The 24,958-nt window shown below is 49.5% G+C and overlaps 2 protein-coding genes across 4 annotated transcripts in view; one reads left to right on the plus strand and one right to left on the minus strand.

Moving 5' to 3' along the window:
- The first annotated feature begins 9,483 nt into the window (after positions 1–9,483).
- Litafd (LITAF domain containing) lies at positions 9,484–14,954 on the plus strand. The gene is made up of 4 exons (XM_028872872.2): positions 9,484–9,623; positions 11,307–11,438; positions 13,139–13,283; positions 13,648–14,954. The coding sequence occupies exons 1-4, from the start codon at positions 9,596–9,598 to the stop codon at positions 13,754–13,756; spliced, it is 414 nt and encodes a 137-aa protein (XP_028728705.1). The 5' UTR covers positions 9,484–9,595; the 3' UTR covers positions 13,757–14,954.
- A 4,750-nt stretch (positions 14,955–19,704) lies between these two features.
- Usp7 (ubiquitin specific peptidase 7) overlaps positions 19,705–24,958 on the minus strand; it is a 53,654-nt gene continuing 48,400 nt past the window's right edge. For all 3 annotated transcript variants that reach the window (XM_028872874.1, XM_037201462.1, XM_028872875.2), the window contains 8 exons: positions 24,831–24,939; positions 24,662–24,739; positions 23,956–24,056; positions 23,265–23,364; positions 21,788–21,907; positions 21,568–21,639; positions 21,359–21,449; positions 19,705–20,992 (listed from right to left, as the gene is read on the minus strand). In XM_028872874.1, coding sequence (XP_028728707.1) covers positions 20,886–20,992; positions 21,359–21,449; positions 21,568–21,639; positions 21,788–21,907; positions 23,265–23,364; positions 23,956–24,056; positions 24,662–24,739; positions 24,831–24,939 — 778 coding nt within the window. In that variant the 3' untranslated portion in view covers positions 19,705–20,885. The remainder of the gene's footprint in view (positions 20,993–21,358; positions 21,450–21,567; positions 21,640–21,787; positions 21,908–23,264; positions 23,365–23,955; positions 24,057–24,661; positions 24,740–24,830; positions 24,940–24,958) is intronic.

A 24,958-nucleotide genomic window follows, 5' to 3' on the forward strand; every position in this document is an offset into this window, starting at 1 on the left:
GGTGTCCTCTGCTGCAGCTGGGCTGCGCTTTCACCATAGCCTCTCACAGGCTCTCTTCATCATGGCAAGCCTCATTCTCTGCATGACCCCTTCAATCCTGGGCCTTCAAATGCTACTGAAACAGCACCTTCACCAATGGCCACTCCTGGCCTCTCACAGTGATGAGCCTCAGCTGCTCTCCATGACCCCTTCATGCCTTCAAAACCACTACTATCTGGGTGACTCTTACACTACCAAATCCGGCTGCCAGCACAAGGTACAACTTTGGCCGCCTCTGGAACACAGCTTCTCTGTGCTCTCAGAAAAAAACTTCCCAGAAGATTGTGAGTGGACCTGAGCCACTGGATGGTTGGAATTTGGGTTTGAGTTTACCTGATTGACTGTGTACTGGTTTTTACCTCTTGAAGTAAATGTTTTACTGGAGTCCACAGTTGAGAGACTTCAAGTTTTAAGACTTTGGATTTTAAGAGACTGACTATTTTAAAGGGACTGAAAATTTAGTGTGTTTGAATTTGTAAAGATTGTGGGACTTTTAAAGTTATGTTTTTAATGTGAGATCTTGGGGATGAATAAGAAAGGAAGGGTTGTGGCTTACTAGTCATTTGTGTGTCAGATTGACAAGGGGTCAGTTGTACTGGCTGGTTTTGTGTGTCAACTTGACACAAGCTAGTGTCATCAGAGAGGAAGAATCCTCAGTTAAGGAATGCCTCCATGAGATCCAGCTGGAAGGCATTTTCTCAACTGGTGACCAGTGGGGGAGGGGCCATCCTATGGCAGGTGGTGCCATCCCTGGGCTGGTGGTCCTGGGTTCTATAAGAAAACAGGCTGGCCAGGCGATGGTGGCACACGCCTTTAATCCCAGAACTAAGGAGGCAGAGGTAGGCGGATCTCTGTGAGTTTGAGGCCAGCCTGGTCTACAGAGCAAGTTCCAGGACAGCCAGGGATATGCAGAGAAACCCTGTCTTGAAAAACCAAAAAAAGGGGTTGGGGATTTAGCTCAGTGGTAGAGCACTTGCCTAGCAAGCACAAGGGCCTGGGTTCAGTCCTCAGCTCCAGGAAAAAACAAAAAGAAAGAAAAACAAAAACAAAAAACAAAAAAGAGGAGGAGAGAGAGAAAAAGAGAGAAAACAGGCTGAGCAAGCCAGGGGGGAAGCAAGTCAGTAAGCAGCACCCTCCATGGCCTCTGCATCAGCTCCTACCTCCAGGTCTCTGCCTTGTTTGAGTCTTGTCCTGACTTCCTTTGGTGATGAACAGCAATGTGGAAGTGTTAGCTGAATAAAACCCTTTCCTTCCCAACTTGCTTTTTGGTCATAGTGTTTGGTCACAACAATAGAAACTTTAAGAGTGTGTGTGTGTGTGTGTGTGTGTGTGTGTGAGAGAGAGAGAGAGAGAGAGAGAGAGAGAGAGAGAGAGAGAGAGAGAGAGAGAGAGCGAGCGAGAGAGCGATGTAGTGGGTGTTTGTACCACATGCATCTGGAGGCCAGAGAACAACTTTCCCCTTTAGATAGGGTCCAGGGATTGCACTACAGTCACCAGGTTTGCATGGCAAGGAAATTTACACACTGAGCTATCTCACTGACACCTCCCCTCTTTTTTGAGACAGGGTCTCATGTAGCCCAGGCTGGCCTTGATCTTGTTAGTTGGCTGAAGATGACGTCAAACTTAGGATTTCCTTGCTCCAGCCTCCCCTATGTCAGGATCACAGGTGTAAGCCACCATACCTGAGTCTCTCTGATTATTTTAAAGCCACAGCTTCCCCTGAAGTATCTCGTGATCAGGATGAAGGCAGGAACGGGGAGCACTGGGGACAGGTGTTAGGTGGGGAATCTGGTCACCTGAGGCTTTTCATAAGCAAGAGGAGCAGTGTGAGCGGCACTTACCTCAGTAAGGTGCTCGCCAGTGTGGAGACAGAAGGCTGACACATGGTCAGCCTGGTTCCAGGAAAGTAGGTGGTGATGCCGAAGACGATGACAACGGCCTGCTCTTTATGACGTTTTTATTTTGTGTGTTATGTGTGTGGGCACATGTAGCTAAGGAATGAACTCAAGTTGTCAGCTTGACAGCAAGCACCTATCTGCTAAACCTGCTGACCCTACTGCTTTTTCCGTTACATTTTTTTTTTTTTTTCTTTTTAGAGACAGGGTTTCTCTGTGTAGCTTTGGAGCCTTTCCTGGAACTCACTCTGTAGACCAGGCTGGCCTCGAACTCACAGAGATCCGCCTGCCTCTGCCTCCCGAGTGCTGGGATTAAAGGCGTGTGCCACCACTGCCCCGCTTTCAGTCACATTTTGACACACTCCTCACTGTGGCCCTAGGAGGAACTGTGGCTAGCCAGTTCTGAGCCTCGTGAGCCGTGGGCTCCCTTGTGTCACATGGTGCTGGCCTAGGGCACCTCTCTAGTCCTTGCATCAGGAGTTGAACCTGGGCCCCTAGGATGTGCCAAAGTGTGACCTCTGCAAGTCATTGAGGACAGAGCCCCCTGCCCAGGAAATAATTCACTTCACCTAGGCTCTGGGAACACCCACTTCCCCTAGCCCAGTGCCCTTGTCTCTGTTGGAGCCACTTCCTTCTGGACGGTCACTTTCCTGTCCTTAGCCTGTATCTGCCCCTTTTGAAGGCAGCATGCCGTCGAAGAACAGGAGTCCTAGGCCTCCCCCCCACACACACACCCTCTGCATACTCCAGGGCAGGAGCATCTTAAGGCTTTTTTGGTTTGTTTTGCAGGCCCCCCATATGTAGCCCCAGCCGGCTTAGGATTTGCTAAGGAAAACCAGGCTGTCAGACTCACAGATACCTGCCTGCCTCTGCCTGTCTCTAATCTCTGCTGGGATTAGAGACGTGTGCTACCACACCCCGGCTCATTTTGGAGCCTTTCACCTCTGTCCCCTCTGCTGGAACTTTCTCCCCCAGATCTTCCCAGGCACCTCCCTCTGGTCACCGCAGCAGCGCAGTGTTCTTTCCTCTAAAGAGACTCTGCTCCCTCGGGACAAAAGGGCACTCCCCCAGTCCTTGTATCTATTGCTATTCCCTGAGGGGAGGGGAGGCCCAGGAGCCCCAGCTCCTCCGGCTGTCCTTCTCTGGGCCCCTGTCAGCCAAGCCACACAGAGTGCCCTGTGCAGTGATTACTGCACATTCCTCAGAGTCCTCCTTCTCATTTTCCAGCACACATTGGGTCCTTCTGGGTGAAAGAATGAGTGGGATGGGAAATGTACCATTAAACAGTCTTGGTTGTGGAGTCCTGATGTACACAGAGAGCCCAGAGAGGGTAAGTAAGGGACACAAAGTCACATAACAGGAGAGGGACCCAGATGGGCCTCCCTGGACTCCCAAGTGTCAAAACTCTGAACTCATTCTGCTCCTGCTGTGGCCTTCCTTGCCTGTGTGACTCTGCTAATGTGAGCAAGAGTCTCATGTAGCCCAGGAGGTCTTGGACTTACATATAGCTGAAGATGGCCTGGAGCTACCAATCTTTCCTCCTGCCTCCACATGCTGAGATCGAAGGTGTGCGCAAGCCCAGTTGATGAGGTGGAAGAGAAACCCAGGGCTTTATGCATGCCAGGTTAGTGCTCTGCCCACTGCGCCACATCCCCAGCACCCATTACAAGCCTGTGTACAAAGCAAGAAGCTAATGCTTCACATGGACTCCTGGCATCTGTCACTCATGTGACAAGCTTTATTGAGCATCTACTCTGTACCAGGCACTGTGCTAGGGATCTGGAACACAAGTCCACAGTGACCAATCAAACTAATGCTTGGGTGGTTAACTGCAGACAGGTCACTGTTCTCCAAATTGAGCCAGGGGCTAGGGTGTGACTCAGTGGCAGCACACGCTGATCGCTTGCAAGTCTATGTCAGCCTGACAAGCCAAACTAACAAACAAACCAAAAACCTTTAGGGCACGGTGGTGAGTGTCTGTAGTGGCAACAGTCAGGAAGCAAAGTCAGGCAGATTGTAGTGAGTTCAAGGCCAACCCAGGCTACACACTGACTCAAACAGAAAGCAACTGGAATGAACTTGAGCAAAGTGGTATGATGGGGACCTGCCGCTGACTACAGAGGGCATGACAGTCCCCCATGAGCTGAGATTCTGACAGTACAAGTGAGCTGTACTCTCCTAGGGACGCATCCTAAAGAACCTGTCAGCACCCCCACAGAGATGCCTGCACACCCAATCTTATCAATACACCATTCACAATAATCAGATTATGGAACCAGCCTAGATGCCTAGAGACAGATGAACGGGTAAAGAAATGGCATGCTTATGCACACTGGTGTCTACTCACTGGGAAAGAAGAACAAAATAACATCTTTGAAGGAAAATGAAGAGAAGAGAATGGCATGTGATGCAAATTAAGCTAGAGAGGCGCGGACCACATACGTTCCCTTGTGGGAGATAGATAGACAGACAGACAGGCAGATAGACATGTGGAGGCGCACACCTGCAATCTTAGCACTTGAGAAGCTGAGGTAGGAGGCTCAAGATTATTAGTTCAAGTCCAGCCTGGGCTATAAAGTGAGTTCCAAAGTGAGCCTGTGCTGGAATGAGTCCCTGCTTCAAAACAAAACCAACACACACATACGGTGTTAACAACATGTGTACATACATGTGTGCATATAAGAATGGAAGAACAGCAGGAAGGTAAAGGAGAGAAGACATGGGAGGGTGGATATGGTCCAAGTACATTATACACATCATGTGTGGGCCGTGACTTTATACATGTGTTAATAAAAACAACAAGGGCTAGAGAGATGGCTCAATGATTAAAGAATTTGCCAGGTAAGCAGCAAGAGTGAGGACCAGAGTTCAAATCCCCAGAACCCAGGTGGTAGTTTGAATGAGAATGGTCCTCACAGGATCAGGTTTGAATACTTGGTCCCCAGGTGGTGGAACTGTTTGGGAAGGATTAGAAGGTGTAGGCCTATTGGAAGAGATGTGTCACTGGAGGCGGGCTTTGAGGTTTCAAAAGCCCACACCATTCCCAGTTATTTCTCTCTCTGCCTTGTGCTGTGTATCAAGATGTGAGCTCTCAGCTACTGCTCCAGCGCCATGCCTGCCTGTCTGCCTGCCATGCTCCTCACCATGATGGTCACGGACTCTAACCCTTTGTATCCATGAGCTCCAAATTAAACATTTTCTTTAAGAAGTTGCTTTGGGCCGAGTGGTGATGGCACACACCTTTAATCCCAGAATTCGAGAGGCAGAGCCAGGCAGACCTCTATGAGTTCAAGCAAGATCCAGAACAGGCACCAAAACTACACAGAGAAACCCTGTCTCAGGGGAAAAGGGAAAAGTTGCTTTGGGGGCTAGAGAGATGGCTCAGTGGTTAAGAGCACTGACTATTCTTCCAAAGGGCCTGGGTTCAATTCCCAGCACCCACATAGCAGCTCACAGCTGTCTGCAACTCCAGTTCCAGGAGATCTGATGACCTCACACAGACATACATGCAGGCAAAACATCAATACACATAAAAAGAAAAAGAAAAGGAAAAAAAAGAAGTTGCTTTGGAGCCAGGCAATGGTGGAGCACGCCTTTAATCCCAGCACTCAGGAGGCAGAGGCAGGTGGATCTCTGTGAGTTCGAGGACAGCCTGGGCTACAGAGTGAGTTCCAGGACAGCCAGGGCTACTCAGAGAAACCCTGTCTCAAAACAAACAAACAAGAAAGTTGCTTTGGTCATGGTATTTTGTCATGGCAATGGAAAAGTCACTAAGACACCATGTAAATGCCAGGGTGGTGTGACAGCCTGCCTGTAATTCCAGCACTCAGGAGGAGATGGAGTTTCAGGAGCGAGATGACTAGCCAGACTACCCTTATTAGTGGGTTATTAGTCCAACCGAGAGACCCTGCGTCAATGAACAAAATCCAGAGGAATCAAGAAAGACTCCCAGTGTCAACCCTGGGTCTCAACAGGAAAATGTGCACTTACAGGTGAGCACACACATGTGAAAAGGCACACACACAGTATGAACACATGCACATGACAACGTATCCAGCTAAAAGCAAATATGAGGGTCATTGCATTTTCATGCCACTCCTGGCAAAAGGTATTAATGGACCCATTTTTCAGGAGATAAAACTGAGGCTCAGAAATGAAGACGCTCAGCAGGGGTCACAGCTAGGAGTGTGGCACAGCCCCTATTTTAACCACCTTCTCCCTCTAGGCTAGGCCTTATTTTGAGAGAGGTTAAAACAACAGGAACTGGGGATGTGGCTCAGTAGTACAATAATACTTAGCTAGAATGCTGGATCCATATGGCCCCCCGCAGTCCCAGCACTTAGGAGGTAGACACAGGAGCATCGCAAGTTCAAGGTCATCCTCAGCTGCAAAGCAAGTTTGAGGCCAGCATGAACTACTTGAAACCTGCCTAAAAACAAAACAACCGGTCATCCAGAAGGTCTGAGCCCCAAAGACAGCTGATCCTTAGGATGAGGCCCAAAGAGCCTAGCCAGGCCTGTGTATGGCTCTCCCCTGAGGCTCTGTGTCCTGAACACCTAGCAGGCTGAGCCCCAGCTCATGTTGCTGGGCTGGTTTCTCCACCCTTATGACTCCTTACCTCTCCCAGCCCAGGCTTGGGAGTTACCCTGTGAGGGAATTACCAAGATAATTGGAAGCTTTGGGTTGACTCATGGCATGCTGGTGCTTCCCCCTGGTGGTGAGGGTTAGAATTGTTAGGGCGCATCATCTTGTTGCCTCCCTCCCTTTGTTCATACTCAGCTCACAAGACCCAAAACTATGGTAGTCGGTATGAGACCCTCAAAATCCTTGTGTCAGGGATGTAGCTCGGGCATGAAGCTGGGGTTAGATCCCCAGCACTGCACAAAACCCAGAGTGGTGACATTTGCCTGTATTCCCAGCACTTGGAAGGGTAGAGGCAGGAAGATTGAAAGTTCAAGGGCATCCTTGGCTATACAGTGAGTTTGAGGCCAGCCTGATATATATGAGACCCTGTGTCAAAAACAAGATCCTTAGAGAAGGCAGCCCCTAATTCTATCCCAAGAGGATATCCAGTGGACACAAGAACCCTATACCTTGGACGGTGACATCCAGGGGATTCTAGGCAGAATGAGGTGTACTGTGATGAGGGGGGCACACATCTCATTCATTCATTCATTCGCATTTAACTTACATCTACCAGTCATCTTCCACCCACTAGGTTTACATGCCCAGGTTAACAAGAGGAGAAACTAAATGGTCTCCCTGACTTATTCCCAAAGCCCCACAAAAGAAAGTTTGGCTTGGCCTAACCTGGGACAGCACTCCATCTTGACCCAACCAATCATGCTATAGACTCAAAAATGTAACTCAGCACTCAAAAGCTGAGACAGGAGAACTACCACAAAATTGAGGGAAGTCTAGCCTCCACAGCAAGACTTTGTCTAAAATAAAACAAATGATAAGGTCATATAAAACTGGCATCCCACTTGTTTTATTTGCTGCTGTTCCTATTTTTAGGAATTGTTTTTTTCTCATTTATTTCTTTAAATTTTTAAATTTTTTATTGTCATAAAATACTCAAAGGCTTCGGGCTGGGGGTGTAGCTCACTTGGCCGAAGGCTTGCCTGGTGGGATGGTTAGTGTCGTCACTGTGACAGGCTCTAGAATCATCTGATAGAAAGGTCTCTGAATATGTCTGTGGGGGCTTATCTTGATTACCTTAATTGGGATGGAAAGACCTGCCCACAGTGGGTGGCACCATTCCCTGGCAGGATCCTGGACTGCAGACATAAAGAGCAGAGCATCATGCAGGTATCGCTGTTTCTCATTGTGATTTGATGTGACCACTGCTTCCAGCCACCTTGATTTCTCTGCCATGGTGGACTGTCCCTTGAACTGTGAGCTGAAATAAACCCTTTCTCCTTTAAGTGGCTTTTGTCAGGGTGTTTTATCACAGCAACAAAAACGAAACTAAGACACCCAGTGTGCACAGACCCCGGGTTCCGTTCTCTGGACCACAAAACCAGTCGTGGTGGTATACACCGTGATCCTACCACTCCACAGGCACAGGCAGGAAGATGGAGAGTTCAAGGCTATTTTCAAGGACATAACAAGTCTGAGCCCTGTCTAACAACATGAACTTCAAATGCCCATTTACTTTGTACATTAATTTAAAATATTCAGGTATACAGAGATACTGAAATAAATGTGCAGTGAGCAGTTCACACACCTACACCTAAATTGAATTCTCGTCAGCATTTTATTGTGCAGTTGTCTCTAAACACCTGGTAGGGACTAATTCCATGACCACCCCCTCCACAAATCTTTGGATGCTTAAGTCCAAAGGTGGCCAGGCATGGGTCAGCTATCTATGCTGGAGATGGGGCTCAGTGGATGGAGTACTGGCCTAGCATGCACAAAGCCCTGGGGGTGGACACCCAGCACTGAGAAAGCTGGGTGTGTCACCACCTTGACAACATGAATTATTGGGAGAAGGGCTTCCCAACTGTAACTCTGCACTTAGGAACTGGGGCAGGAAGTTTGAGTTCCTGGCCAGCCTAGGCTACATCCCAAGTTCAAGGCCCTGTCTCGTAACCAAAACCCCTACAAGGTTACTATTATTATATCCATTCTACAGATGCAAGGTGAGGTACCGAGGTAAAGAGAGGCAGGCATTCCCAGGCTTCCTGAAGCAAATTAGTAGGAGGGGGTGACTGGATTCAGAAAAGGCACACGCAGTTTGCATGTATGTATGTGTAACCATACTTAGCTTTTTATTTTTATTTTTTTGAGAGAGGTCTCCTATAGCCTAGACTGTCCTTGAACTCACTATGTAGTTGAAGATGACCTTGGACCCCCAATTCCCCTGCCTCCACCTCTCCGGTGCTGGTTTACAGGTGTATGTCACCACATATAGCATTAGTGCTGGGGGCTGAACCCAGGGTTTGTACATGCTTGGCAAGCACTCTACAAACTAAGCCACTGTTAGAGCCCTGTTTTTTTGTTTTTTGTTGTTTTGAGACAGAATTTTTCTTTGTAGCCTAGGCTAGCCTATAACTCACTACATAGACCCAAGCTCACTTGGCTTTGAACTCAGATTTACAGTAATCGCCTGTCTCTGCCTCTAGAGCACTGGGCTTATAGATGTATTGCTGACAACAGGGAGCTCTTTTTCTTTTCCTTTTCTTTTTTTCTTTTGGTGACAAGGACTCAGTACAGACCCCCAGAATGTCTTTGAATTTTCCCACCTTCCTGCCTCAGCTTCCTAAGTGCTGGTATCATAGGCCAATGACACTAGGCCCCGGTTCCATACTTACCTCCATTCGAATTGGAAGGAACTGATAGTGTTGGATGCCTCTACTGGACTCACACTACTCAGGGTCTTAGTTGGTCTCCTGACCCAGCTCACAAAGCTTCAACCTGCTGTAGGGAGTATGGAAGGGTCCTCCAAGCTGAACCATGAGCAGGCACCCCTCCAGCAGGAAGTAGAGACAAAATCCCCTGGCCTATGCATCGAAGACATCACAATGGCTGTGGCAGCTGACCTCCTCTCTCCCCAGTGAGGCCTCTCCAAGGAGACTTCAGGAACTGAAAGCCTGTCCACTCGGAACCTGGAACCCAAGAACACTGCTTGAGGAGTACTTATAAAGCAGAGGGCTCTCATGGCACCCAAATGGAACCATCCCAATGGTGAGGGACCTCACTCGGGAGCTAGAAGAAGGCTTGGGAAGCAAGAAGTGGGGGGACTATTTGCTGATCTGTGGCTGATCCCATCTTCCCCTAAGTCTCACTGAGTCCTACTACCCAGGTGACCCAGTAGGGACAATGGTTGGGTTAGTTCTTCAACATCCCCACTCTTGAAGCATCCCAGACTCTACCAAGCAATGCTAATGGCACCCAGATCAATGCAGCATCTGGGCGGCACAGCACACAGGCCAGGGCAGGAGCCAGATGGGGAGCTGCCCAGATGCTGTGGCCTGGAAGGTGTCTGACCCCCTTTGAACAGTTTTCTCATTGGAATTCCTACCAATTCCATGTAAATAGTCAAGAGGATCCAGGGTGTATGTAGTGGTACACATCTTTAAACCCAGCACTCAGGAGGCAGACATAGGTGGATCTCTCTAGTCTACATACTGACTTCCAGGACAGCATGGAGAGACCCTATCCCACATTAAACAAAATAAAATTAGGATCTAGGGTTTGTTCAGCTGGGCACTAGCCCAGTTTGAGACAGGTTGGCTCTAGCTGGTACTGGTCACATGCTTCATTTCCGACCTTTGGTTTCTTCCCTGGGGGTAAAAAAAGCCTGAAACTAGCCCTAGACAGCTTCTAGGCCAACATAGCTGAGACACCTCTTGTCCCCAAAGTGGAGGCAGTAGGGCCACATGGCCAGGGCTGTCTGTTCTCTGCTTAGTCCTGCTCGGGGAGGAGACTGTAAAGGAAGCTGTGAGAGGAGGCTACTGAAGGAGGCTCTGAGAGGGACCTCTGGGCAGAGAGGCCCCAGAGATCCACCTCTCGATACTAGCTCCTTCCCTGGAAGAGGCCAGGCCATTGGTGATCAAGCCCAGGTTCCCAGCAGGCACTTACAAGGTTGTACACGAGAATTTGGTGGGAACCTTACTGCCCATCCATATTAAGATCATGGTGGCTCATTCTGGGTGTGATGGCTTATACCAGTAATCCCAGCACTCGGGGCACTGAGGCAGGCAGATTGCTGCAAGTTCCAGGCCAGCCTGAATGAGATCTGAACTCAAAAAGCAAAGCTGGAGATGCAACTCAGTTGGTCGAGTGCTTGCTCAGCATGCAAGAAACCCTGGGTTTGATCTTCAGTACTACAAAAACTGGATGTGGAGACGCAGGCCTATAATAGGTAGAGATAGAAGGGTCAGATATTCCCTGTGAGCCTGGGAGACACAGACCTTGTCTCAACTTCTCCCTGCCACAAAAAGCATTAGAGCCTCAGATGGAGCTCAAATATCCTGACTTCAGAGGTTAGGTCTCTCGCATCTAAAACCTACCTGTCCCCCATGCTTACTTACTGAGGGACCTCAGGCAAGGTGTTCAACCCTTCTGAACCTCATCTCCCCGCCTGCACAATCCAAACGATGCTTCATTGGTGAAAAGGTGAAATGTGTTACCTGTTTGGCACACAGTGTGGCCAATAGTAAATGGCCCTGAGCTATGTCACACCCCAGACCTCTAGCACCTTTCCTGTGGACAAGGAGGACATATGTGGATTCGGAAGTGTCTGAGTTCAAAACCTGGCCCCTCCACCTTCTGTCTGTGCAACTGCACGCAACTTTGCTCTTGGCCATGTGGTGGCTCCCGGTTGGCACATCTGAGCCCTTGGGCCTTGCTTCTTCTCTCTTTCAGACTCTCGGCCTTCTAAGGAGTCACCGCCTTCCAAGGAGCTACCACCTCTTTATACCAGTCCTCAAACAGGAGCACAAGGGTCATCCCAGCCATACCGTGTGTACACCCAAGTCACACCAGTGATCCAGACCAGTAAGTATAGCAGCTGTCTCTCCTTGTCTGGCTCCCAGAAGGCCACTCACTAAGCTCAGTGCAGACAGCACTCTCTGGTGAGCTCTCCTCCCACAGCCTGAGACCTCTGAAGTCCCAAGGCTTGCTGGGCTTCACACTGCTCAAGTGGGGTTGGCACAGCACCAAGGGCTTCTGAGGCATCCTTTTCTACTGTGCAATTCTTGGGGATGGGGATAGTATATAGTAGGTGCTCAAGTAATATTTTATGAAATGAATATCCAGCAAGCATATCATAAGTGCTAGTCCACAGATGAGGTGAATACAGAGCCTCTAAGCTGAACCAGGGCTTTGAGACTCTAAACCAGTGTCCCAAGGAATTCCCGGGCACTCAAGATTGAAATGCTAGTGTTGTAGAATATTATTGTAAGGTGTAATACTTTTGTTTATGTTGCATTTGTTTAACTCTGTGAAGCTGTGTTACTGTGCCTGTAAAACACCCAATGGTCTAATAAAGAGCTGAATGGCCAATAGCAAGGTAGGAGAAAGGATAGGCAGGGCTGGCAGGCTGAGAGGATACATAGAAGGAGAAATCTGGGAGGAGAAAAGAAGTAGCCAGAGAAGGAGGACCCCAGGGGCCAGCCACCCAGCTACACAGCAAGCCACAGAGTAAGAGCAAGATTTACAGAAGTAAGAGAACGGGAAAAGCCCAGAGGCAAAAGGTAGATGGGATAAGTTAGGAAAAGTTGGCAAGAAACAAGGCAAGCTAAGGCCAGGCTTTTAAAAATAAGAATAAGCCTCCCTGTGTGATTTATTTGGGAGCTGGTTCTTGGGCCCCCCAAAAGAGCAAAAACAACCAACAACACGTTAGACTGTGTCAGCCAGTTTCACCTTGCTATAACAAACCTGACCCTAGGAGCCCCCTTCAGATCACCAAGCACGCAGCAAGCTTCCGTCACTGTCATTACAGTCCTGGTGAAGGGACGTGTTAGGCGAGTGCTCTACCACTGGTTATACACCGGCTCCTCCTGGAATCTTTTCACATTTCTTTTTCAGATTTATTTATGTGTATGAATGTTTTGCCTGCATGTGTCTATACCACGTGTGCCTGGTGTACAGAAGCAAAAGAGGCACTGGAGAGACGGTTCAGCAGTTACGGGCTGCTCTTCCAGAGGACCCGGGTTCAATTCCTAGCACCCAGATGGCAGCTCATAGTTGTCTATAACTCCAGTTCCAGGGCTTCTAACACATTCACACAAACATGCAGGCAAGACACCAATGGATGTGAGAGAGAGATGGGGGAAGAGGGAGGTGGAGAGGGAGAGAGCTGTGCCAAAAGAGGCAGGAATAGTGAGAGGTGTGTGTGTGTGTTCATTCTTTTCTTTCATGCACCTGCTTTAAGGATGTTTAACCACAGGGCCTGGAAATCAGCTAATGCAAGGAACGAAAAACAGTGGGCTGGCTGAGTCTGGTAGGTTGTCCTAGCAACTCCCCAAGCCAAAGGAACCACACTTAGAAGCAGAAAGGCTCCAGGGTTCCTAGACCCTGTCCTTACTTGGGCTAGCTGGATTAACTAGGGCAGATCATACGGCTGATAGGCAGGTATGTGGTGACTTGGGTGCATTGGTGAGCATGGGGAAGATGAGTCATGATATAACGGGGGTGCCCAGGCAGCGGGTGCTGGAGACAGGAGGAAGAGGCTCTGATCTGACCCCCGCCCCCAGACATGTTCACTGGAGTGCCGAGGGTGACAACTTCCATGCCGATGCAGACCATATGTCCCTTCTGTGGGAGCCACATCATCACGGTGACAACCCCTGTCCCAGGCATCCTCACCTGGCTGCTGTGCAGTGGCCTCTTTATATTTGGGTAAGCAGTGGGGACTGGGGACCTGGCAGGGAGGCGGTGAGACTGAGATGCAGCTGGAGACAGCTAGAACTAAGGCCAGAGGATGGCCCTCTGCCTGGGTGACAGAGGATGGGAGTGGGGATGGACAATGCCTGCCTGCTGGGCAAGTGGCCAAACAGGTTGCCATCACCACTACTGTCAAGAAAGAGAAGGCACAGTATGGCTCTCAGTCCTGCTCTACAGAACCACCCCAAGGAACTGAGGCCCACCCAGAGGTGTGATGAGGGTGCAGGCCAGCACAGGGACCTCTGCTCAGGGGCGATGAGGGTGCAGGCCAGCATAGGCAATCTGCTCAGGTGAACACACACTGCTTCTGAGGCTGCAGGTGCTTCCTGGGCTGCTGCTTCCTCCCCTTCTGTGTGCGGAGCCTCATGGATGTGAGGCATTCCTGTCCTGTGTGCCATCAGGAACTCTTCCACCATCACCGCCTGTGACCTGCACTATAAACAGCAATGAAGAAGCATCAGTGTGTATGTGTGCCCCTGCATACCCGTCCAGCAGGGGGGTGGCGTGAGCAAGTGAAAACATCCTCCACCCGCCTCTGTTTTGTCCATGGGTGATGGACAGCACCTGTGTATGCCTGGGTCATAACATGTGCTGGTTGGTATCCTCATGGGGAGGGGTGGAGCGGATGCCCATGCATCTCCAGGTTCAGCCTCCTCTGACTACAGATGCCACAGCTCTACCAGCCTCCTCTTTCCTAGCCCCTTCCCATCAGCTCCAAACTCTACCCCTTTGGGAAAACCTGTTACCCACACCCTCACCTGTATAACCTCCCTCCCCCCCACATCCAGGTTCACAGCTGCTGCCCCTTCCCCCGGGGACCAGTGTACTCCATCACAAATGCAATACGAAGAGGGCCTTGTCCTTTCTTCCCTCTCCGCCTTGGGTCTCTGCAGTCTGGATCCTCCCTGCCCCGGGGGCTGCAGATGTCCTCTGGCTACTCCTAGCAGGTTTCCTCTGTTTGCCCTCAGCTTCGCTCAAGGCCCCTCCCCCACCTCTGTAGGCATCTGTTCTCCCTTCCAGGGTCCCCCAACCTTCTCCCCTGGATGCCTGAGGCATCCAGCAAACCAGCATGTTGGGCTGTGAAGATAGCCCCATAATTAAAGGGATTTGCCTTACAAATATGAGGAGCAGAGTTTAGACCTCCAGAACTCACACAAGTGTTGGATGGGCAGGGTGGTCCACCTTTAATTCCAGCCTCAGAAGTCACAGACAAAGGAATCCCAGAACAAGCTGGCTAGTGAGACTAGCCTTATCAGAAAGCTCTGGGTTTGATTGAGAGACCCTGACTAAGTAAGTAAGGTAGAAAGTTGAAGATGATCCCCCACATCAACCTTGGGCCTCCACATGCATGTGCACACGTGCATGAACACCCACATGTGTGCAAACACACAAAAAACGGGTGGGGACCTCAGCAGCCTTAGCGAGGCTGCTCTCCTCAGAGGTGGGCCATGGCCACCTCCTCTCTCCCAGACACCCTGGATGCAGCCCTTGGTTCCTGTCCTGTTCCCCTCCACCTTGTCCCCTCCTTGGCTCCGGGTTCTCCTGCTCCTTCCATTCCTCACCAGCCAGCAGCCTGTGGCCAACACAGACAGGGTGATGCGGTTAACATGGACAAGAACTCACCACTTATTTGGGAAGCAGAGTCAGGAGGATTGCCAGGCTTAGTTACATAGCAAATGCCTGTCTCTTAAAAAAAAAAAAAAAAAAAAAAAAAACCTGTTGCTGTGAAGGTGTTATCAACTTGACAAAACCTAGAATTGTTTGAGAGAGAGCCTTGCCTGTGGGGGATTACATTCTACTTATGGAGGTGGGAGGGTCGGCCCTCTGCCGGCAGCACCATTCCCTGGCTGGGATCCTGGACTGTATCAGTGGAGAAAGGGAAGTGGGATGCAGCACACACTCATCCTTCTCTGCTTCCTGACTATGGGTGTCATGTGACTAGCTCTCTCAAGCAGCTGCTGTCTTCCTTCGCTTTCCCACCATGAATTGTGAGCTAAAATAAACCCCTTCTCCTTTACATTCTTCTGGTCAAGAGTATTTTATCACAGCAATAGGAAAAGAAACTGACATTCACTTATACCAGACATCTGCCTAGAACTCAAAGCTCACTCTGCGTTCACCTGAAGATGGCTGTGAGTGGTTCCTGCCTCCCTCTTGACTCTGTCAGGCATCCTACTCACTATGCATCCCAGGACCCCCACCAACCCATCCCTCCAGCAGGCCTGTCTATGCACCCCAGGATGCCCACCAACCCACCCCCCCAGTAGGCCTGCCTGCCTATGCACCCCAGGACCCTCACTAACCCATCCTTCCAGGAGGCCTGCCTGTCTATGCACCCCAGGACCCTCACTGACCTACCCCTCCAGCAGGCCTGCCTGTCTATGCACCCCAGGACCCCCACCAACCCATCCTTCCAGCAGGCCTGCCTATGCACCCCAGGACCCTCACATCCCTGACACCCACATGACCCATGAGAAACTGAGGCAGGGGCTATAGGAACTGGGAAGGGATGAGGCTTGCTGAGTCATTTCTGGAGTGGGCTCCCCAGTGAGGTTTACTCCTTACAGTTCCTTCCCAAGCTTACAGTGTACAGAGGCAAATGGGAAGGAAGTGGCTGTTAACAGACCTCAAACTGGCTTGTGGATAAGACTTCTGGGTAAAATGAGGACCACTGGACAAGATCAGGAAGGTGGTGTGGGGAAATCCAGTACCAGAGAGTGGGGTTTTGTGTTTCTTTGAAGTCAGTGCTGAGGATTGAACCTGGGGCTTCGTGACTGATACTCTACCATGAGCTACATCCCTAACCCTCATTTTCACTTTGAGACAAGGACACACTAAGTGCCCAGGCTGGTCTTGAGCTTGTTATGTATCTCAGACAGGCCTGGACCTCACGACCTCCTAACTCAGTCCCTTGATATACCTGTCAAACATGAAGATTGGAAAAACACAAAAAATATTGTCCTACCTATCATTGTTCAAATAGAGGCAGAAGAGACTTGTGGAAAGCATTTGAAAGAGGAAAACGGGAAGCTACAGGCACTGGCAGCTGGTGTGTGCCAAGGTTCCCTGTAATACCCACACTCATCACAGGAGGGCAGTGCTGCACCAGCTGACAGGTGGAAACCCAGGCCCATTAACTAGAGAGGCAATCAGAAACTCGGGTCTGTCTCCCTGCAGCCCCTGCATTAGCATGACATGAAAAGGTGGACACGTGTGAGGAGATACACCGAGTGTGGGCTGGAGCCTTGGTGGTATGGTAGCATCTCCTGGCATTTTCAGGCTGGGATTCCTGGAAGCCTGAAAGTCAGGGGAGGTACATTGCTCCAGGCCAGCAGCTCTCTCTAGACCCCAGGGAGGCCGGGCAGCTGATCTAGCATCTGCAATGGAGGCCCTGAAATGATTGATGGGAGACTGCTGGACTTCAGAAATGAAATGTGCTATAGCTGCAAGCCGTAACTGCATGGAAACAGGCCTGACACCAGATCACACCGCCACAGTGAACTGTTGGACAAACAGGCTTCTGAGACTTCAAGACATGGGATGCCAAGTCAGCACAGGCCTTAAGAGTCTCAAAAGGACAGAACTTGTCTCGAGAATGAATCACCTTTACCTTGAACTACTCAACTCCAGCTTCCCTTGTTCAGATTCCCCACCCCCACCTCCCCAGGCAATGTGTTGGCTTTGTCTTGTATTCTAGACAGGTCCAGACAGGAATGTCTCAGTCCTGGGACAAAACCAACTGTCACTCCACATCATTGGACTTCAAGGTTCTGCCCAGACTGACCCCACAAATCACAGGTTTTGGTGAGTACTGTAACAGCGGTACTGATGCTCAGTGTAAAGCTGCTGACTACACAGTGAAGCCTCTAACAGTGGGTGCTGACACTCTTCTAGGCTTCTGTCTCTAGCCAACCCACCCTCTGGGTCAGAGCCAAGAGTGAGTAGTTTAATCCCACTCAGCCTTATCATGGGAGCAACAGGTGGGTGTGGTGTGGTGTGGTGATGGGCATGTCTGGTATCAGCAGTCACCAAGGCAGGCTTCTGTGCCCACTCCCAGCCGACTGCTGTCAGCTCTGCCCAAGGCCACCCTGGGAATCTGCTATCCAGCGAGTCTAAGGACAGAGAGAGGTCTGGGCAACTTTTGATGTGCCCCTAGCTTCGGCCCACACCACTGACAGGAAGGTTGACATTGTCCCTTCAATAGTAACGACCCTCAATGCACTCCCCTAACTTCCTCAGCCTCTTGCTCTACTGAAGAACTGAGTTTAGAATGTCCAAGAGCCTTGGTGCTCCTGGCTGGCAGGGAAGATGGGTGAGCTCACCTCAGAGACCATGGGGCTTCATGGAGACTGCTCTCCAAAAGTACAAGCTGGGAGCTTACTATCTACCTCCAACAGCCAGCCAGCAGCACATGTCTGTGAACCTTGGAAGGGACAGACTACCTCTCATACCTACACAACTCTGCTCCTAGAATGTTCTGGATGGGGGACCCCAGCTTGCAGGCCCACTCACAAATCAGCAGCACACAATCACCCATGTCCACCAAGACTAAGGTCATGAAGAGACTTGGTCTTGATGGAGCTTTTTGTCTGCCCAGGAAATGAATTCTCTTGGGGTTTCCTTCTGATTGTCACAGGGTGAGGAAACTGGACTAGGGCTGTGCTAACACAGGAGGCACACGTGATCAAGTGACTGCCCAGTCCCTTGGGAACTGATTAGCAGCCACAGGCAGCCGGAAACTATGCAGTGAAGAGTGGACACAGAGCCCCTACCATAGCTTCTGCCTGGCAGAGCCCAGGCTATACCATATAAGGGTACACACCCAGAGACAGCCCTAGTTCCTACAAAAACACCTGGCTTTGTCCCTGGTCACCTTCTTCCCCCTTCAGAGGCTGCTAGAGCCTTCCCTCGGTGCTAGTGGACACCTGGTACCACTGCCTTAATGCCACAAAGCTAAGAGCCAGCATGCAAGAATGTGCTTTTGAATGAAGACAACCCTAGCAGGCAATGCACCTTCAGGGTTAAGTTTCTGTAGTTTTAGACTGGGTCTCAAGTAGCTCAGGCTGTCCCAGAATCTGCTTTGCAGCCAAGAATGGCTTTGAACTCCTGATCTTCCTGCTTCTACTTCTTTAGTGCGGGGATCACAAGTCCGAACAACACATCAGCTTCACAATCCTGAGCAGAAACACATGGCCACCATGGCTGCAAGCCCTCACTGAGGTCACACTCTGGCCACCACTGTGGGTGAGGACTCCCCTACATCAACAGCCACATGGCACAGAGCAGAAGGATCTGGCATCTTCAGAGGATTAAAGTGAGCAGGCTGGAAAACAACTGTTCTATAAATTTTAAAATGTCATCTACCTTCCCCACCCTAAGTCAGGCAAATGAATTCAAGACTCAGTATTTTGGGAGCTGGGAGTGAGTGAAAAAATGAATGCAGCACACAAGAAACACTACAAGAACTTCTTTGAAAAATAGTCGTTTAATATTTAAGGGAGAATAGAAATCATGGGCACCTAAGACTGGCCAAGCCCCAACAAGCCCTCCAACAGGAACACCTTGGAGTTCAAAGGCCAACACTGGGCGAGCAGTCCTCATCGCCTTGCCTGTACCTGCCAGTAACTTCTCATCTGCGCAAGGCCAAACAAAGGGCCCAGGAGGATCAAGGCCTACAGGGCCCCCATGATCTGCTCTTTATCCCACTGATCTGTACAACACAAGTTATTGGAAGGCACACAATTCATAGTGCAAAAGGAAAAAGGAAGCCAGGGTGCAGGTGGCTCAGAACCAGGCCAGAGGTACCCTCCCCTGGGTACCTCCTCCAGAGACCTCCAATTTCCCCAGTCACTGAGTATGTGCATGGGCCCCAGCTGAGGACTCTTGCATTTTCCTTAGATCCAGGGGGTGAAGCCCAGAGCCTTGCACACACTAGCCCAGTCTCTACCATTAGCCACATCCTTAACTCTGGACAGGATCTATGTAGCACAGGCTGATTCAATACTCCTACCTCCACTTCCTGACTGCTAGGATTAGAGGCCTGTGCCTGCCACTATACCTTACAAAAACCTTGTTTCTCAAGCTCAGATGTCAGAGGCCAAAATCAAACTGAAGCCAGCTGGGGGTGTGTGTGTGTGTCACACCTTTAAGCCCAGCATTTGGGAGGCAAGAGGCAGGTGGATCTCTGAGTTCAAGACCAGCCTGGTCTACATAGCAAGTTCTAGGCCTGCTGGGCAAGACAAAAACTGCCACCCAATGGAAAAATCCAACAGCTGAGAAAAATACATGGCGGCTGAAACCCTGACTCAATGCAAGGCTCCCAGGCCTGTTTCCAGGAAGAGTATACTCATCCTCAGCTTCCACAGCACTCACTGGATTATAATTTTTATAGAAAATTTTATTCAACATACAACATTTTCCAGCAAAAAGGCAATATACAGGAGAGTTGGTGTACACTGCTGCTACAGAAACAAACAGAAGTATTGGGGAGGGAGGGAAAAGAAGTGTGGCTTGCTGATTCTATTTGCACTCAAAACTAGACACGCAGCTGGCATTAGCTCCAACAAAAAGGGAAACGAAAGGATCAAATAAAGCTCCGCACAGGGCGTCCAAGTCGGCCAAGGTCACTTGCACTCACCCAACAGAAAAAGACCTCCTCCCAGGGGCAAATTGTACAGGTTTCATTCATTAAATATACAATTTCATTTTCCTTTTTTTCCTTTTTTTTATTTTATCTTTTTTACAAAGTCAACAGCTTACTAACCACTAGCGAGCATGCGCTCTTGCTAAACGGCTCTCTCCTCTGTGGCCCGCCCGTGCACTCCGTCCTCACAGAAACCTAGAGTCCCTCTCTTTCACCTGCTCAGATCATTCCGTTTGCCAAGAGGCAACAGAGTAAACCTTAATTGTATCGAACAATGTTCTCAGTGTATAAAAAGACCCCTAGCTGTCAGCACTGGATCCAGTGCCTCGACTTTGCAAATGGGCTGCCGAACAGTACTGGCTGACCAAGTGAGACATTTATTGAAAAGAGCCCAGGCAGCTGAGGAGAGGAACCCCAGGAAGGGCCAGCAACGCACACAGTGAAGGAGAGTGCTTTTGAGTAGGGTTGTTTCTCTGGTCTGCCTTTACAGATGCACACAGCTCACTGACAGTCTAACTGAAGGAAGAAGTTGGCCTGCCTAGCTCTAGCTGCAGAGCTGTGCAGGACCCAGGCAGGGGGCCAGGCTGCCTGCACCAACCAGACAGCTCTGCCAGGGACTCGCATCTTAGGAACCGCTTCTCCCATGATGCTGATGGTTGCCTTGCATTGTGGTTACCATAAAATAACTCTCATTGGCATCCAAGCTTTATAAAAACACCTTCATTTTGCTCAAAAAGGGCAGTCAATAGATACAGAGAAGCCAAACTGAACAGCCTCAACAAAATAAAATTAACATCAGCAGCAAATCCTCTTGCTGGAGACTTCGGCTAGAGTGCACGTGTACCAAAGTTCTACGGCTGTTAAAAAGGGCACACACCCACGAGCTGTCCCTCGCCTTGGACACGGGAAGGAAGTCAGTTGTGGATTTTAATTGCCTTTTCAAGGTAAGTGTAGCGACTCCTCTTTGGGGCTTTGTTGAAGTGGTCGAGCCCTAGCCAAGGCCGAGGATGAGACATGTTACCTGGCAGGGACAAAGAACAATCCATTAAGACTCCAGGTTCTTGGCTACCACCAGAACCAGTCTCCACCTTAGATGGCTGCTCAGTCAGCTGGAGCCTAGAAGTGCTCATTAACACAAGCTGACATGGGACTGTTTACTTAGATGCCTCTTTCCAACTCAAAGGCTAACACACAGTCCCAGGGGGAAGTTGAAGTAAACCACCCACACCTCCATCCCATTTAAAGCACAGCAAGAACCTTAATCCTTGGAAATGAGAGACCTGACCTGTGGAGAACTCGCTCAACCCCAGGCTGCTGCCTCTCAATGGCTGCACATGGCTTCAAGACCTACAATCGGAATGAAGGCCCTCTGCTGAGAGCCTCTTACCAGGTTGTGGCTCAAAGTCCTTCAAATTCACTTCATACTCATCTTCGTTGATGTACTGGTGCCGGCCCATCATGACAATTGCAAATTTAAACTAGAAAACAAAAGCAAAACTCCCCATTATCTTCTGCTGCTTGCCAAGCAGCTCAGCTGCCTCACCCAGGGTCAAGTGCTAGCCACTAAGGCCCAGTCAGGTTCCTAAGAGCACAGACCTTTTCAAACTCCTTTTCCTGGATATCCAGCAGGCTCTGAATTCGCTTCATCACTTCTCTGAAATGCTCACCCTGGGAAGACAAGACAGGTGTGCTCAGATAACAAAGGCCCACCCCCCGAGCGTGCAGTGCGGTATGGTAGACACCAAAGCCAGGGCTGCCTGGCCCAGCAGCTGAGATCAAGTCTCTCAAAGACATGGGGTTCTGACAGAACTCTTACCTGGTGTATTCTCAGCAAAAACGGAATTCCAAAAGTCCCAAACACCTCTTTGTGGAAATGCGCCACTGTGATTAGCATCTCGTTCTCCTTATCTATGTCTACCTGGTCCAAAGGTATTTCCTGGAGACACATTTAAACACAAAACTTCCTTTAAGTGCAGTTATTATTTAAATTCTAACCTGACACTCAATGGATAAACTCCCATTTAGATCCAGATGACCCATAAACTGACAGGGGTGAGTAGATGATCTCTCTCTCCCGCGCACACAGACACAAGCACAGACACACACACACAGTGAAGGGGCTTCCATTAGATCACGTGCTGGCTCTAGAGACCCACAAACACAGGCCAGGATGGAAGCCCCCGAAACTCTGAGTCACTGAAAACTCTTCCTCTATCAAATTGCACATTGTCGACTGATTTGTGAGTGTATGCACACATGCCTGCTAGTGTGCATGTTGGGGTCAGAAGACAGTTCTCTCCATCTAACATGTGTGGGTCCAGGAGATCAAACTCAGGCCATCAAGCTTGGGGTGGGAGAGCACCTTTACTAGCTAAGGCATTCTGTCTGCTGCCAAACTAATTTTTTTACCTTTTTTTTGTTGTTGTTGTTGTGTTTGTTTGTTTGGTTTTTAGAGACAGGGTTTCTCTGTGTAGCTTTGTGCCTGTCCTGGATCTCACTATGTAGCCCAGGCTGGCCTCAAACTCACAGAGATCTGCCTGCCTCTGCCTCCCGAGTGCTGGGATTAAAGGCGTGCGCCACCACCGCCCCGCAATGTTTTTACTTTTATATTTAGCCTAGCTCTGTAGCCCTGACTGGCCTAGAACTTGGTACATAGATCAAACCGGCCTGTCTTTGCCCCCTGCAGGCTGGAAGCCCTGTGCCAACAATGGTCTAGCCCAGGTGGCTGTGAGCCCCTGGGTTCCGGCCGTCACACCACTGAGCCATTCTTAGTCCCACTGCTGCTTCTCCAGAGGACCAGGTTTGAGGACACAGTGGCTCACGACCACCCCTAACCCCAGCCCCAGCACATCTGTCGTACTTTTCTAGACTTTGCATTCATGTGGCACAGATATACATGTAGGTAATAAACAAACAAACAAACAAACAAAACTTTACCACAGCTGGCTCGAAATTATAGACAAATGTGGGCAAGACTCCCCTCCATCCAGAGCACAAAAGCAGACAACAGTAGTTTGGGATAAAGAGGCTCTGGGGATGGAGGCCAATGGCTGCACAAGGCACTGTGCCCAGCACCATCATGTGCACACTCAGCAGGGCCTACATTAGTCTATGCTGTGTGTATTTTTTTCGTGTTACAGCATTTTTAAAGCTTGGAATGAAATTAATGTCATTGAGAACTGATGAATGGAACAACTCCAGCTACGTTATACAGCCCATGGTGGGATCCACTCCAGTAGATGGGCCACGACCTGCATACCCATTGGTTCTGAGGCCAGCAAGGTGACAGTTACCTCTATTCGAAAAGTTCGACTTGTTGCAGGAGATAAACATTCTAATAGTTCATCCTCTTGATGTACACCAATAATTTTGTAGCTCACAATTTCTAGCAGCCTAAAAGAAAAATGGGACAATGAAGTATTTGTATTCATGTAAAGATACAAGAGGAGGGCATGATGATGTCTGTATGCTCAGGAGAAGGAACTCTGGGTGGGCATGATCATACACGTTTGTACTTTTGTTATTAATTTTTATAGAAGAGCAGTCACAGAGTACAATACAAGAGGCTGGGCAGTAACCAGATAGAGTGCTGGCTGCTGTCTACTAAAATTCCCCAGAAAACACTTTAGGGAACCAAACAGCCCCAAAGCCACCTGTCTGTGAGACATCCCTAAGGTAAAACCATAGAAACATGCCCAGACCCAGAAAAGCAGAATCTGAGGCCTTGCTTTACATCTGAATGAAGGCTACAGCAGAAGCGTCTCGCCCACTCAAGATGTGTGGAGCCCACCCACCCCCAAGCACCTTGGAACCCACTGTTCCTCTGCTACCAATGTCACCCCCATTTACTACAGTTAAAAGAAGACAAGAAGAGAGAGGCTTGGCCTCTGCAAACAGCAACTGCAGAAGGATGGGCTGTTGGCTTTCCATCCTGTTCCCGTGTGGCTGGCTGCCCCACCCTCCTGCAGCTCGGGAGATACTTACCTAAGTCTCCCTGATGCTTTGTCCCCGAGCTCCACGGCCTTTTTACATTCTTCTAACAGGTCCCGGACACAGCCATGCTTGTCTGGGTATAGTGTTATTTCCTAAATGACAGAGTGTTACAAGTGCTTTAAAGAAAACAGATTTCTGCCACAACAAACCCAAGAACTTCACTAGTTCAAGTTGGGAAGAGGGGTGAGATGTCACTCAAAGACCCACCCTAGCAGCCCCTTGACTGTGGATTCTCTCAAGGTAGTAGGACCACCTCCTCCAAACTCACTATAGATCAGAACAGTTTCTGAGAAATAATCCCGGGTCACCCTAAGAGCATTCCTGTTCTCAGCATAAGGAGACAGAGGGCTGGTCCTCACAAACGGCACCAGTAAGTTGGTGGCTAGATCCTCACCAATACTACAGAAATCACAATATTTAGGTCTCAATTTTCAATTCTGGTGCAGCTGGAAGGTAAAATGGCCTAGTAACCAAGCAAGTATGATTTTTTTTTTTTTTTTTTTTAATGGATATGGCATAGGGATACAGCCTGGCTGTATATCGTGACCTGGCTCTGGGCCAAGGGGCCATGGAGACACCTTAAGCTCTCACTTCTGACTTTCAGGGCCTCACCACATGCTGGCACTGAGGGAGTGCTCCCTCTGGTGGGTTTTAGTTCCAGGGCTCCTAAAGAGTGACATTACAAAGAAGCACTCACCTCTTCCCTAAACTGGTTGTTTAACCATATACACTTAAAGCTCCTTCTGTTCTCAAAGTCTGTGATCTTCATTTTAAGCTGTTGAGATAGAGACAACTGTTCAGACGGACTCCCTCTGAGAACTCACCATCCTCCCTTTATCACCCGGCCACACTGACTTGACTCATACCTGCTGGTAGTAAAGTTTCTTAGGTTGTCTTGGCTTGAAGAATTGTAGAAGATCTCTTAAAGTACCTTCATAATTATGTCTAAGAGGATTACCTGGGCCATCTCTATAACTATAAGAAAACAGCATGT

This window comes from Peromyscus leucopus, chromosome 8b (genome assembly GCF_004664715.2).
Source record: "Peromyscus leucopus breed LL Stock chromosome 8b, UCI_PerLeu_2.1, whole genome shotgun sequence".
Taxonomy (NCBI): domain Eukaryota; kingdom Metazoa; phylum Chordata; class Mammalia; order Rodentia; family Cricetidae; genus Peromyscus; species Peromyscus leucopus.